At 37.4% G+C, this 13866-nt stretch overlaps 1 protein-coding gene across 9 annotated transcripts in view; it reads left to right on the forward strand.

The window, feature by feature from the left end:
* Positions 1 to 13866, forward strand: part of NSD1 (nuclear receptor binding SET domain protein 1) — a 154843-nt gene that overhangs the window by 127997 nt on the left and 12980 nt on the right. For all 9 annotated transcript variants that reach the window (XM_047731419.1, XM_047731423.1, XM_047731425.1 and 6 more), the window contains 6 exons: positions 1528 to 1684; positions 3535 to 3740; positions 6072 to 6184; positions 10889 to 11158; positions 12542 to 12658; positions 13700 to 13841. In XM_047731419.1, coding sequence (XP_047587375.1) covers positions 1528 to 1684; positions 3535 to 3740; positions 6072 to 6184; positions 10889 to 11158; positions 12542 to 12658; positions 13700 to 13841 — 1005 coding nt within the window. The remainder of the gene's footprint in view (positions 1 to 1527; positions 1685 to 3534; positions 3741 to 6071; positions 6185 to 10888; positions 11159 to 12541; positions 12659 to 13699; positions 13842 to 13866) is intronic.

Below are 13866 nucleotides of genomic sequence, written 5' to 3' on the forward strand. Positions count from 1 at the left end.
ACCAAGTCCATGTAGTTTGCAGACTATACTGTTAATTAGATTGTGACTCAGCTGCAATAACTAAGCATAAATAGGAGATGTTCTAGAAGGTATATTACTGTGTCAGATAAATTATGTACTCTGCATCATTCTTACGTCCCATGCTAAAATTGTTCAACTCATCCTACAAAATGCCCGGGAATAGCTAAATACAAGTTTCAGAGCAGAGAGTACAGGTTATATGTATTGAGTAAACAAGTTCTTCAAAGTTGTAGCAAAAGTCTTTTTTCCAAATATCACTGAATCAAGCTACAATATACAGCAGAGATAAGAGAAAAGCTTCTGTAACTGAAAAGGAGTTGGGTCTTAGGCACACACAGTCCTGGCCCCAAGAAAATAAACACCCCAAAGCTTATTTTAAGAGCCTGCTTCAGATAATTAAGAAAAGGAAAAAAGTTAGCATGGTTAGGATGGGGTCACAAAACGTTAAATTTTTTATAAGATATTATGAGGCAAAATGGGCATAGTAAAACCCAGATGGATGTAGACATACACTTTGCTAAGACCTTGTAACATGCTCATTTCTGGCATAAGATAATAGGGTATTTATTATATTCCTTAAATATGAATCATCTTGATATGAAATTTTTTATAGTCTGCAACCATGGGTTTCAGCTTCAGATATATAAATTGAGTCACTCTGAAAAATCTTCAAGTGAAAATTCATTGTCATTGCAATGTATTTAATTACCCTGGTGTCTGAAAACCTCCATGGAGGGGGAGAACTTTAACTGAAGTTTAGGCAACAAACCGCATTAGTACTTGTAATTTTTGTCACCATTGAAAATCACAGATATTTCAGTTTAGATATCTTAAAGTATCTTGCAATCATCGTTATTGCTAGATCTTACTTTTGTATTACAAAGAAACATGTAGCTATAATCTCTTGTTCTAACACTTTGATAATTATACCTTAATGTAACAGTGTCCTTTTAATATATGTTTTAGGTTAGAGCGTTCATAAATGATAATCTGAAAAGAGCCCATAGGTATCAGAGTGCAAAACATAAAAAAAAGATTAAAGAGTTAGTAATTTTAAAAGGGGGAAGGAGGTGACCATATAGGGATGACTTCAATGTCAAACATTACTGTGCCATTTATTCATTTGTTTAGTCTTCAGATAGACTTGATTATTTACTGTATGTTGTGGAAAATTTAGTGTATTGTCTTTTAGTGAAGAGAAAGAAATGTGTATTATGCACATATTTGACTTTGGGAAGTTGACTTCTGACCACTGCCCTAACCTAATTTTGCCAGTGGGATCTCATGTTTATTTGCTGTGAATATAACAAACCCTCAAGGTTGTGGTTCACAGGAATATTGGAGAGGGGCGAAGTGCTCATGAAGAAAAGTCTTTCTGAATAACTAATTAAATTACTAAGCCCTTCGCTGGGCAATAAATAATTGGTTAGGAGCAAAAGCCATTTCAGCTGGGTCATTGTGTGCTGCCTTGTGATTCTGAGTGCCACATTTTTTTGATTCCCACAGGAGGCAGCCTTTTGTGCTGTGATTCTTGCCCTGCTGCTTTTCATCGGGAGTGCCTGAACATTGATATCCCTGAAGGAAACTGGTATTGCAATGATTGTAAGGCAGGCAAAAAGCCACATTACAGGGAAATTGTCTGGGTAAAAGTTGGACGATACAGGTGAGTGAGCATGAAGGAGACTGGCACTGATTTCTTTTACCATCCCATCTTCTGTTTCTTTGGATCCAGATACAGTGCTTAACGCTTTTTCTTTCCTATCTTTCTTTCTTTCTTTTTTTTTTTTTTGAATATTTTATTTATTTATTTGACAGAGATCACAAGTAGGCAGAGAAGCAGGCAGAGAGAGATAGGAGGAAGCAGACTCTCTGCTCAGCAGAGAGGACCCTGGGATCATGACCTGAGCCGAAGGCAGAGGCTTTAACCCACTGAGCCACCCAGGCGCCCCTCTTTCTTTCTTTTTTAAATAATTTTTCTGATTAAGCAAGGTCAACCTCTCTGCCCATTAATTTTCCATTATAAGAAAAAGACCTCATTTTTATGTTTTGTAAATATGGGAATAATACATATTCTCTGTAGAAAATTCATTAATGAAAATAAACCCATAATAAACAAGGAAGATACATTGCTAACAGTTTGGCATATTTATTTGGAGACACACCAGTGCATGTACCCTCAAAATAATTGGCCTTATATTTATACTCAGTTTTTATCTTTTCCTTTTTAAAATTATTTTTATTGAACATAGAATATATAAAAGAATATCATAACATGCATGATTTAAAAAGATTAGAAAGGAACATCTGTGTATGGTACCTCCCATTTAAAGAAATACCATATTGCTGGTACTTTTGAGGCTCCCTCCATGACTCTTTACTGAACCCAGTCTCTCCCCACCCCTAGAGGTAACCACTATACTGCATTTTGTGTTTTTTTATTCCTTTGCCTTGCTGTAATGGTTTACCACATGTATAATGTTTTGTTCTGCATGTTGTAGACCTTTTCGTAAAGAAATTCTTGCTGTATTTTCCTGCAGCTTGTTTTTCTCATTTACTATTATGCTCCTGAGATTTGTAGTAGTGCAGTACTCTAGTTCATACTTTGCTATTCTACATTTCTTTTTGATATAGTTTTAAAATATAGTGCAGTTCCTTTATCCATTCTCCTCTTTGGACTATGAGCATTTTGTCAATCTTCCTTAGTGTACATGCACAGTTTTTCTAGGAATAGGGGTTTCCAGCTTAACTAGCAAATGCCAAGTTGTCTTTCTAAAGTGGATGTAAAGCATAAATTTGTATGCTTTTTATTTTCAGAGGCATTTCTTGGTGTCTTTGGGGGGGGTGTCATTTTTCTATACCCTTCACAATTAATGAAACTTTTACTTTTTAAAGGCCAAATTGAGGGGCACCCAGGTGGCTCAGTGGGTTGAGCCTCTGCCTTCGACTCAGATCATGATCTCAGGGTCCTGGGATCAAGCCCTGCATCGGGCTCCCTGCTCAGAGGGGAGCCTGCTTCCCCCTCTCTCTCTGCCTGCTGCTCTGCCTACTTGTGATCTCTCTCTCTCTCTCTCTCTCTCTCTCTCGCTCTGTCTGTCCAATTAAAAAAAAAGGCCAAATTGTATTTCATTGTATCATATTCTGTAGTAACTTTATCATTCCCTAAATGTTGAGCATTTAGATTGTTTCCAGGTTTTCACTCTTATAGATAATACTTAAGTGAACATTATAGTCAAAGCTTTGTTTCTATCTTATATGAGATAATTATTATTTACTATTAAATTATTATTTCCTTTATAATTTCCTTAAAGTAACTGGGTCTAAAAAGTGTCTATGTGAGCACATCTGTGAGGGTGGCCATTCAGGTTTTCAGCACATATTACTCATTGTTCTCTAGTTAGATTGTAAAAATGCACTAGGTTGGACCATTCCTTATTCATGTCCTAAGAGATAGGTCATTTTCCTAGTGTCTTAGAGCCTTCTAAAGATTTCTTTCCTTATTTTCACCTTTCCCAGGTGGTGGCCAGCTGAGATCTGCCATCCTCGCGCTGTACCTTCCAATATCGATAAGATGAGACATGATGTGGGCGAGTTCCCTGTGCTCTTCTTTGGGTCTAATGACTATCTGTGGACACATCAGGCCCGAGTCTTTCCCTATATGGAGGGGGATGTGAGCAGCAAGGATAAGATGGGCAAAGGAGTGGATGGGACATATAAAAAAGGTAACTTTATCCTTTTGTTTCGCAGGCCAACACAGACCTCTGTTGCCCACGTATCTATTCTGTTGTGTGTTAGAATTCACATATGTTCCATTATCAGCTGTGTTCTTTTCTCTGGGGCAGCTACAAGATTTTACAGGAAAGTTGATCTGCATAATTACTTTTTAGCCTTGCCTTTATATAGCAGGAATTTCCTTTAGGGAGGTTTTTGTCTCACCAGTTGGTTTCTCAACATCTTTTTGTTTTGTTTTAAAGAGTTTATTTTTTTATTTGTCAGAGAGAGAGAGAGCACAAGCAGGGGGAGTGGCAGGCAAAGGGAGAAGCAGGCTCCCTGCTGAAGCTCTGGGATTCTGCTCTTTCTATGCCTCAACCCTAGGCTGGCTGGGTGCCTCTGCCTTCAAGGAATACATAACGTGTTTTTATGGGGGAATTGGATACAGATGAAAGCAGTCAAAATGTTACTCATAGCGTGTTGTGGCAGAACTGTGCATGCTATGTATGCTATGGGAATAGACCAAGAGGAAGCATAACTGTGCTGGAGATCAGAGTTAGGCAGTCATGGGTTGGTTTTTTCCCTTGAGACTTTGACGAGTGAACCTTAATAATCGTTATCATTTGTTGTTTGCCAGGCCCTGTTTAGTTTTCTGCTTTAAGTCCTTGTGACAACAGTTTAAGTTAGATGTCTTTATCCTTACCTTACAGATGAGGAAGCTGAGGCACATAAAATTTAAATACTTGCCCAAGGTGCCAGGGCCAGTAAGTGAAGAGGAAAGTTTCAAATTCTAGCAGTCAGGCTCCAGAATCCTAACTCTTCACTCACACTGAAAGTGAAGAAATAAACAAATGAAAATGTTAACAAGAAAACAGCGCATGGGAAAACATATATTAAATCTAACATGTTGAGTGAATGACCTCTAGCTATGTGTTATAGCTTAAGATGGAGTTGGGGGAACACAGGGCTGTTAGCCAGAAAAGGTGGTAGGTAAGTTACATGGTCAGAGCAGAGTTTTTAGAAATCTTTGAGTTTGGGAACTGTAGAAGATGAGAGGCTGTGGCCAGGGATGTCTGTGAGGTTACTGTTTTGGTAGTTCCAGGCAGAGAAAAGCTTGTCACAGTGAAGTGTCCCTGGGGTGGAGAGGATGATGGATACTTGAATAGACATTAAGTAGACAGACTAGTCAGGACATTCTGAATAATAGAACGAAGAAAGGAGTGATAATTTAAAAAACAAAAACAACGAACAAAAAATTTAGAGGATTCCAGGCAACAAAAGCTCTGGTTAGATGTTTAGCAGGGAAATGGACAAAAGGGGATATGGACCAAAGGAGTTGTTTTCTTTAAAGAATTGACGGAATATGGGGAAAGCTACAGAGAGGAAAGGAGGGAAGAATTAGAGTTCTTTTGAGAGTTTTTAATCTAGGTTACAAGGAATTAATTTTTGAAAAGAATGAATGAAAAATTTGTTATAACTGGGAAAGAATGAGAATCTTAAGATTTTGTTGGACTTCTAAGATATTACAGTCTTTTAAGCATATGAAAGTACAGGACTTGAATATAAATCAGCTATGAAGATCTGTGTATCATTACAGCTAATAGTTGATATTTACAGAATGAATCTTAGGAGAGGAATAGAACAGGTGCTCTTTAGAGAATTAGGCAAGAAGGAGAGGGAAACTTCAACTCTGAATTTCTTCCAGAGGAGTGCAGCATGTTACTTGGCACCTAGAAGACAGAATGTTTCTAGAGGCAGGAGGTTCAGAACTGAGGAAAGAATTAAGTTTAATGAACTACAGTGACTTAGCTGAGCAGATACAGTCTCATTGTCATTAGGAAATGTTATTTGTGGGCTTTTTCAAATCGTTTAGCTAGATTTGTTTTTGTTTTAAATTTTCCTCTGACGGTGGTAGTCTTTATTGTGCCATGTAGTAGTAGATTGTGTTTTGTCTTAATACTATATCTGAATACCCTGGGGACTATAAATTAACTTGAAAATAGCAGTCATATGTACTTCTTAGTTTTCCATATAATGCTGCCTGAATTTTTTTTTTTTTAAATTAGAGAGAGAGCGAGTGAGCACAAGTTGGGGAAGGGTGTTGAGGGAGAAGCAGGCTCCCTGCTGAGCAAAGAGCCCAGTGCGGGGCTTGATCCCAGGACCCTGAGATCATGACCTGAGCTGGAGGCAGACACTTAACTGACTGAGCCACCCAGGCGGTCCAGTGCTGGCTGACTTTATTGTCTAAAGCATGGATTTTTTCCCCAACTTTAAAGGGGGAAAGAAGACAAAATAAACTATTCCACCCAAGATTAAGTGACTTGTGCTGTGTGTTTTCTTAGCTCTTCAGGAAGCTGCAGCAAGGTTTGAGGAGTTAAAGGCCCAGAAAGAGCTAAGACAGCTCCAGGAAGACCGAAAGAATGACAAGAAACCGCCGCCTTACAAACATATAAAGGTGAGAAAAGACTGCAGGAGACTCTGTTCTCCAGGAGAGACCCTGTTATAGAGTGCTGTCTTCCTGCTCTGTTCATGAAGAGGATTGGAAGCACAAGCACAGTTGCTCTAGGTAGAGGTGTGAACTTGAAAGAAGATAAGAAAAAGTTCCAGAGCACCATTCCTCACACATTGTCTACAGTTTATATAAAGTCAGTTGTGTGTTGATAACTTTTTCTGTTGCCTTGGAAAGTCTTCTTATAGAAGGGACAGGATTAGAGTCTCTGCACAAGCAACATCTTACAGTTTGAAGGGGATTCAAGAAGCATGATAAAAAATGATAAATAGCCCTGAGATAGTATGACTAATACACATGGTAAGTCTTCTTGGTAATGTCTGATACTAAAGATATTTTAAGTAACCAGTATGATTAGGTTTCCCAAGGTCAGGAGAATTCATGTTAGGTGTACCTAACCCTTGATGTTCCTAATAAGAGTCATCACCATTTATCATCTGGGTCCAGTGGACCCTTTGTATTTTTTAATGTTTTAAATCATTTTTATGAATAATTTATGGAAGTAAAAATGCAGGAATAATGAACAAATTTATCAGACATTTTAGTAAATATTTACTAAAACCACTCTTTTAAAAACCTGAGTTTTATTAAGTTAGTTGTAGTGTTCAAACATCAGAAAACATGAAAGAACACTATTAGCTCTGTTAACAACGTGAGACTGCCCAGGTTCTTATTGTAGAGTATTTGTGGTGATGTCATTCCTGAATAAGAATACCATATTTCTTTTTTGTCAGTAGAAATTCATTGTTAGTGTACCCATTAATATTTGGGTTTCTGCAATCTTAGAGTCTTAGGTTTCACATAGAGATCAATTTCACCACCATCTTTAGAGTCTAATGTGATCAAGTGTATCCCAAGTATTCCATGGGACATACTTAAACTAAAAAAACTTAAAAAAAAAAATCCGAAATTCAAATTTAAGCAGGTGTCCTAGATTTTTATTTCCTCAATAAAGCAACCCTACTAAAAGCATACTATAAAGATGTTATCTCTAATCTTTCATACTTTCTAGAAAGGTTATTTAATACTTTGGGCAATGCAATAGAGAAACTAAAGTGTCACTGTTTCACTGTTGCATGCATAAGCTTTTGTGATACCATTATTTTTCTGTTTTCTTGTTAGTTTAGTCTTTTTTGGTAATGGTGGAAACCACTAATTAGTAACTATGAATAATGATGAAATAATAAAATGTTATGAGATACAGGTAATTAAGAACACTAAAATTCCATAATGTAGCTTAGATTTTTTAAAAGGGTTTTATTGGATGTTTTTGGTAGTTGCAGGATAGAGTGAGGGAGGTTTTTTTCCTTTCCTTCTTTCTTTCTTTTTTTTTAAGTGAATTTTCTTTTTGATCTTCAGAAGACCTCTAAGAAAGAATAAAATTCATAAAATAATCATCCTTATAGATTAAACTGCTGAAGAAAATACACTCAAAACTTAAAATTGGGTCTAAATGATGGTGGTATACTGAGAGTTAAATGGAGTTATTGTGCATGGAGATATAACATAGTGCACGGAGTTCTAAGTGTAGTTAGGCCTCAAAAAGGGGAAAAGAATCTGGTTCTCACAGTAATAGGTGTCAGATAACAGCAAGGGAGGTATTTCAGAGTAGCACGTCAAGCATAGGAAGCTCTTGAGAGAACAGCTTCCTGGAATTGATCTAAATCACAGAATTTAGAAGCCAACTTCTTTCCTCTCCATACCCCTTCCCTACCTTTTTAAAAACAAACAAATAACGTTTCCAGGAAAAACTTTTAGAACAAGGGTTAGCAAACTATAGTCTGTGGACCAAATCTGGCTTACTGTGGTTGGGGTAAAAATAAAAACGAGAAGAATATTTCCAGGGACGTGAAGATTACATGAAATTCAAATATTAGTGTCCATAAATGAAGTTTTGACATTCATCCATCTTATTTATTTTGCTTCTTTTATACTACAGTGGCAGAATTGAACTACACACACCAGAAATCTGTAGCCTGCAGAACCCACACTATTTACTGTCTGGCCTTTTCTAGGAAAAGTTTGTTAATCCCTGATCTAGAGTGAGCATTTAACTGTACTTATGTATCTATATTCTTAACTATGTGTTTGTTTGTTTGTTTATATGTTAGGCAAGAAACTTATTTGGGATTAATAACAGGTTAGATCAGATGTTAAGAAAGAATGATAGAAATATATTTTTTTATAGAAAGAAAAGGAGTAGAATGAAACTTTCATGGGAGGGAAGTCAGGTAAAGATACCTTGAAACAAGTATCTGTGTTCTAATGCCCTGTGTGTAGGACCTGCAGTCTGAGGTGATTGAGTCAGTCCTTACCTTCTGTCCCCTTAGAGTTTGCGTTCCTCAGGATTGTGACTTCCATTTGCATGTGGTAGGAGGAAAGTTTACAGGTTTTGTGTGTGTGGGTTTTTTTTTTTTTTTTTTTAAGATTTTATTTATTTATTAGGGCAGGGAGAGTGAGACAGCACAAATAGGGAAAGCAGCAGAAGCAGGCTCCCTGCTGAGCTGGGAGCCCGACAGGGTTCAGTTCCAGGACTCTGGGATTATGACCTGAACCAAATGCAGACCCTTAACTATCTGAGCCACCCAGGCACCCTCAAGAGTCTACAGTTTTTGCCTGTATTTTGAAGTATCTGGGAAGAGGATCTGGCAGAGTTACATCCTTGTAAGGTGTTATCAAGAACAGGTTTGAGAACAATATACTTCTGCAGACAGATTGGAGATTTTATAATATTGTTAAGAGGCAGAAACTAAAATGTTAGAAATGAAACCTTTTGGGAATTTAGAGGATGGAAAAAACTTGTTAATCATGGTGATTTCATTTTGTTTTTGTTTTTAAAAGATTTTATTTATTTATTGACAGAGATCACAAGTAGGCAGAGAGAGAGAGAGAGAGGAGGAAGCAGGCTCCCCGACGAGCAGAGAGCCCGATGCGGGGCTCGATCCCAGGACTCTGGGATCATGACCTGAGCCAAAGGCAGAGGCTTTAACCCACTGAGCCACCCAGGCACCCCTTCATTTTTTGTTTTGTATTTTATTTTATATTTTTGAGCCCAATGTGAGGCTTGAACTCATGGCCCTGAGATCAAGAGCTGGATGCTTAGTTGAGCCACCCAGATGCCCCAGTCATATTTTATTACTATTATTTTTTAAGATTTTATTTATTTATTTGACAGAGAGAGAGGAAGCTCCCTGCTGAGCAGAGAGCCTGATGCGGGGCTCGATCCCAGGATCCTGAGATTATGACCTGAGCCTAAGGCAGGGGCTTTAACCCACTGAGCCACCCAGGCGCCCCAGTCATAGTGATTTTAGATTGAATGGATGTGATATTCTAGAATATTTTATGTGACAAATAATAAAATGGATATTAAAAGAAAAAAAATTATACTATCTGCCATGTTTTAAGAGGTTGGTAGACTCTGTAGTCTTTTTACATGTATTTCTTTTTCTTTTTACATGTATTTCTTATTCTCACACTAATCTTGCAAGTGAAGTGATTTGTCAAAATCACAAAATTCCTGAAAAGCCAATTTTTATGTATGGGATGGGTTTTTGATGATGCACGGTTTGACTGTTGCCGACAATACCAGGTAGGGGAGACTCATTCTCATAGTGCCCAAATCAGCATTTGTGTTGTGGAATTTTTTTTTTTTTTTCTTCAGCATTGTTGCTAGCATTTGGAAAATGCTAACACCTTCAGTGTTACAGAGGCTGTTTGACCTCTATGTTTTATCACCAGATTTTCAGTGTAGTTTTTTAGTACTAGCACCAGTACTGAATAAATACAAGTGACGTTGCTGTAGTCTATTAAAAAGATTTCAAACTATGGTAGTAAATATTAAAAATATTTCTTCACATACGGGAGGAATCCCAGTTACCCAAAGACATTTTCATGTCAACCATTTGCCAGTTAAAAAAATTTTTTTAGTGTAGCAGCTAACATGGCGCCACCATGTGGTAATAGCAGAAACCCAGTTTATACTTCACTTGGCCTACCAACTTTGAAATTATGATATTCATAAAGTGATTTTTTAAAAATTTTTGTGGGATCCATAATTTGTTTATTAAGTAAGCTTTTATGTCAGACTTAATCTTTTTTCCTCCAATTTTTTTATTGTAGTGAAATATAGATAAAATAGGAAAATCATTTTTAAACATATAAAGTTCAGTTATTAAATGCATATTAAAGATATTAAATGCATTCATAATGTTTGCATTCGTTACCATCATCCCTCTCTAGGCCTCTTTTCATCTGGTAAAACTGAAACTCTGTACCCATTAAGCATTAACTCTCCATTCTCCCCTCCTCTCATTGCTTGGCAACTACCATTCTACTTTTTCCTCTATGATTTTCATTACTCTAAGTACCTTATATACATACGGTATTTGTCTTTTTGTCACTGATTTATTTCACATAACATAATGTCCTCCAGGTCTGTCCATGTTGTAACATGTGAGAATTTCCTTTCTTTTTAAGCTGAATAATATTCCATTACTTGTACCACATTTAGCTATTGTGAATAATATCCTAAGTTCCAAGTCATGTAAAATGTTGCATGCAGCTTCAAAGAAAAGAAGTCTAACTTTTATAGGTCCTGAGTTGTCTTGTGTTGACTAGTCTGATGTTCTGTAGTATGTGTTTCTTCTGCAGGTGAACCGTCCTATTGGCAGGGTACAGATCTTCACTGCAGACTTGTCTGAAATTCCCCGTTGCAACTGTAAAGCTACTGATGATAACCCCTGTGGGATAGACTCTGAGTGCATCAACCGCATGCTGCTCTATGAGTGCCACCCCACAGTGTGTCCTGCTGGAGGACGCTGCCAAAACCAGTGCTTCACTAAGCGCCAGTATCCAGAGGTTGAAATTTTCCGCACATTACAGAGGGGCTGGGGTCTCCGGACAAAAACAGATATTAAAAAGGTGAAGAAAATTTTTCATAATTTCCAGATTTTTTTTTCTTCTTTACAATTGCTTAATATGGATAATTATTCTTGATGAATATGAGAAAATGATCATTAGAGGAAAGAAAACATAGTGTAAGGATTAACATTATTCTTGGGTCCTGCTGTGTCTTTCTAGAGTTTAGATGCTTGAGGATAGTCTCCTTTACCTCTAAAGTCCTTGGTATTGATCACGTTCATGTCGTATGAGGATGAAAAAGTGAAATTCGTAGAGATACCATGGTTTTATTTGCTCTTTTGTGACAATCCTGGAACTTGTAGTTAAGAGGTAGGGGATAATGAGTATGTGATATAGAGGTGTTAATCACATAGTGAAATAAAATCTGTTTTTACTAAGGGAAAATCAGTTTTTGTTCATGGAAAATGAAGAAGAGGATTAGGCCTTCTCTAATAAAAGTGCAGTAACATCTTCAACTTCAAACTTAGAAAGACCTGCAAGTTTCTAATAGAGAATATTATGTAGTCTTTTTGTAGAATAAGTCTTTTTTGACCTTTTAATAAAATAAACCTTACTCTAGTTATGCTTCCTGAAGAATTTTACTGAAGTTTGTCTAGAAAATGATGTGAATATTGGCTGTTCTGTTATTTGCTCAGTAGCTGTTATATATCTACTGTGTGCCAGGCATTGTGGTACAAATGCAGTGATAAATAAGAGAGGCATAGTCCATGCTTTCATAAAGTTTACATTCTAAGGGGGAGAGACATTGATCAAGTAGTCACCCATTGTGGAAGCACAAAGGGTTCTAGAGGCATACAGTAAATGGTAAAGGACCTGAAACAAGCTTTGACTCAGAGAATGTTTTAAGCTGAGAATTGAAGGATAAGAAGTTTTTGGCTCAAGATAGGTGAGTGTTAAGGCACTGCTGGCAAAGCAGACAGCCTGAGGGAAAGCCAGTATGACTGTAGCTCAGTGAATCAGGAGGACAGTAGTGTAAAATGTGGAAGGGCGGCAGGCAGGGCATAGTCAAAGGAAAAGGAACATAGTTTATGGAAACTGATTTTCAGGTTTGGGGGCATTTAAAGGGATTGACTATGTATATCACCATTTTAATGGAGCCCTACTTCATAGAGTAGTTTACCTACTTCTGTGTTAGTTGATCTCTAATGTCCAGTGTATCCCAGTCTTTGTCCTGGTGACAGTGATAGGAGTGGGGAGGTATTTTTCATTGTCAAATAGTTGAAGCATCATATTTATGTTTCTTGAATAAACCTTTGTTAAATTGACTAGGTATATGTACGTGAACTGCTTTGGAGATTTGTTTTCATTAATTTTTTAAAAGATAAGGTATATCTGGGAACACAGGTTGAGTTTTTTGCCATTAAGAACTGTTTCTGGTTCTAGGGTGAATTTGTGAATGAGTATGTGGGTGAGCTAATAGATGAAGAAGAGTGCAGAGCTCGAATTCGTTATGCCCAAGAACACGACATCACTAATTTCTATATGCTTACTCTGGACAAAGTAAGTGTTATTTCCATCGTTACAAGCCTGGGAAATTGACATTTTCCCAGCCATATTGTTTGTAGGCATGTAGTTCACTGCCAAAACAGCATCTTCATAGAGTTTGCTTTGTCAAGGTTCTGGAGTAGATAAATTTGCTCATTTCTGGCTATACATCCCTTGCCAGAGTCAACAGAGCTGCTATTGGCATTCTTTTTGAACTGTCCAATACAAGTTGGGTATTTTAGCATTTTTCCTATAAGATTAAAACCTGAAGCCAGCCAAGTAAATAATCATCCTTCCACCCTTTTATTTTACAGATTGAGAAACTGATTTGTTAATATTTAGTGCATTGAGGAGGTCATAATAAATTGTAGAACTCAACTTCTGAACTCAAGTCATCTTTTCAATCACAGGAATTTGCTGAGGACTTTCATTTCATTAGTGCCTAGAATTATATATGGGACTCATTCCTAATTCCAGTAGACTAATGTATTTATTTTCTGTGTATCAGACTTTTTTCCTTATACCTGAATGTTAAAGTCTATTAGCAGTCCCTGGACCCTACTGTTGGCTGTTGTAACTGAATTCTTTCCTGGTGTGGAACTTTGTGAACAGTTATTAAGTTGAACCCTTCAATTTAAGAGATTGTCACCTCTAGGTGTTCAGATCTTCATTTGGGATGGGTTGTGAGCGTCAGTGTTAAAAACACCTTAGCTGATTTCTAATGTGCCACCAGGGTTCAGGACCACCTAATTGAGAGGATAGGGCAATCTGCTACTTCTAGGGCATTGGTCCTCAAACTTCAGCTTATATCAGAATTATCTAGTGGGCTTGTTATAACACAGATTGCTGGGCCCCACCTCAGAGTTTCTGCTTTAGTATATCTGAAGTGCAGCCCAAGAATTTGTATTTCCAACAAGTAATAGATGTGGTGCTAGTGCTGGATTAGTGACTGCACTTTGAGAACCACTCCTGGGACTGTCAAACTTTACAAAAGGAGCTCTAGCTTATTAGAACATACAGGAAACATCTAATGAGCATCATCTCTTGGAATTCTAGGACCGGATCATTGATGCTGGTCCCAAAGGAAACTATGCTCGCTTCATGAATCATTGCTGCCAGCCCAACTGTGAAACACAGAAATGGTCTGTGAATGGAGATACCCGTGTTGGTCTTTTTGCCCTGAGTGACATTAAAGCAGGTAAGAATCAGTTAAGGATTCTGGA

Source organism: Lutra lutra, chromosome 5 (genome assembly GCF_902655055.1).
Source record: "Lutra lutra chromosome 5, mLutLut1.2, whole genome shotgun sequence".
In the NCBI taxonomy this organism is placed as follows: domain Eukaryota; kingdom Metazoa; phylum Chordata; class Mammalia; order Carnivora; family Mustelidae; genus Lutra; species Lutra lutra.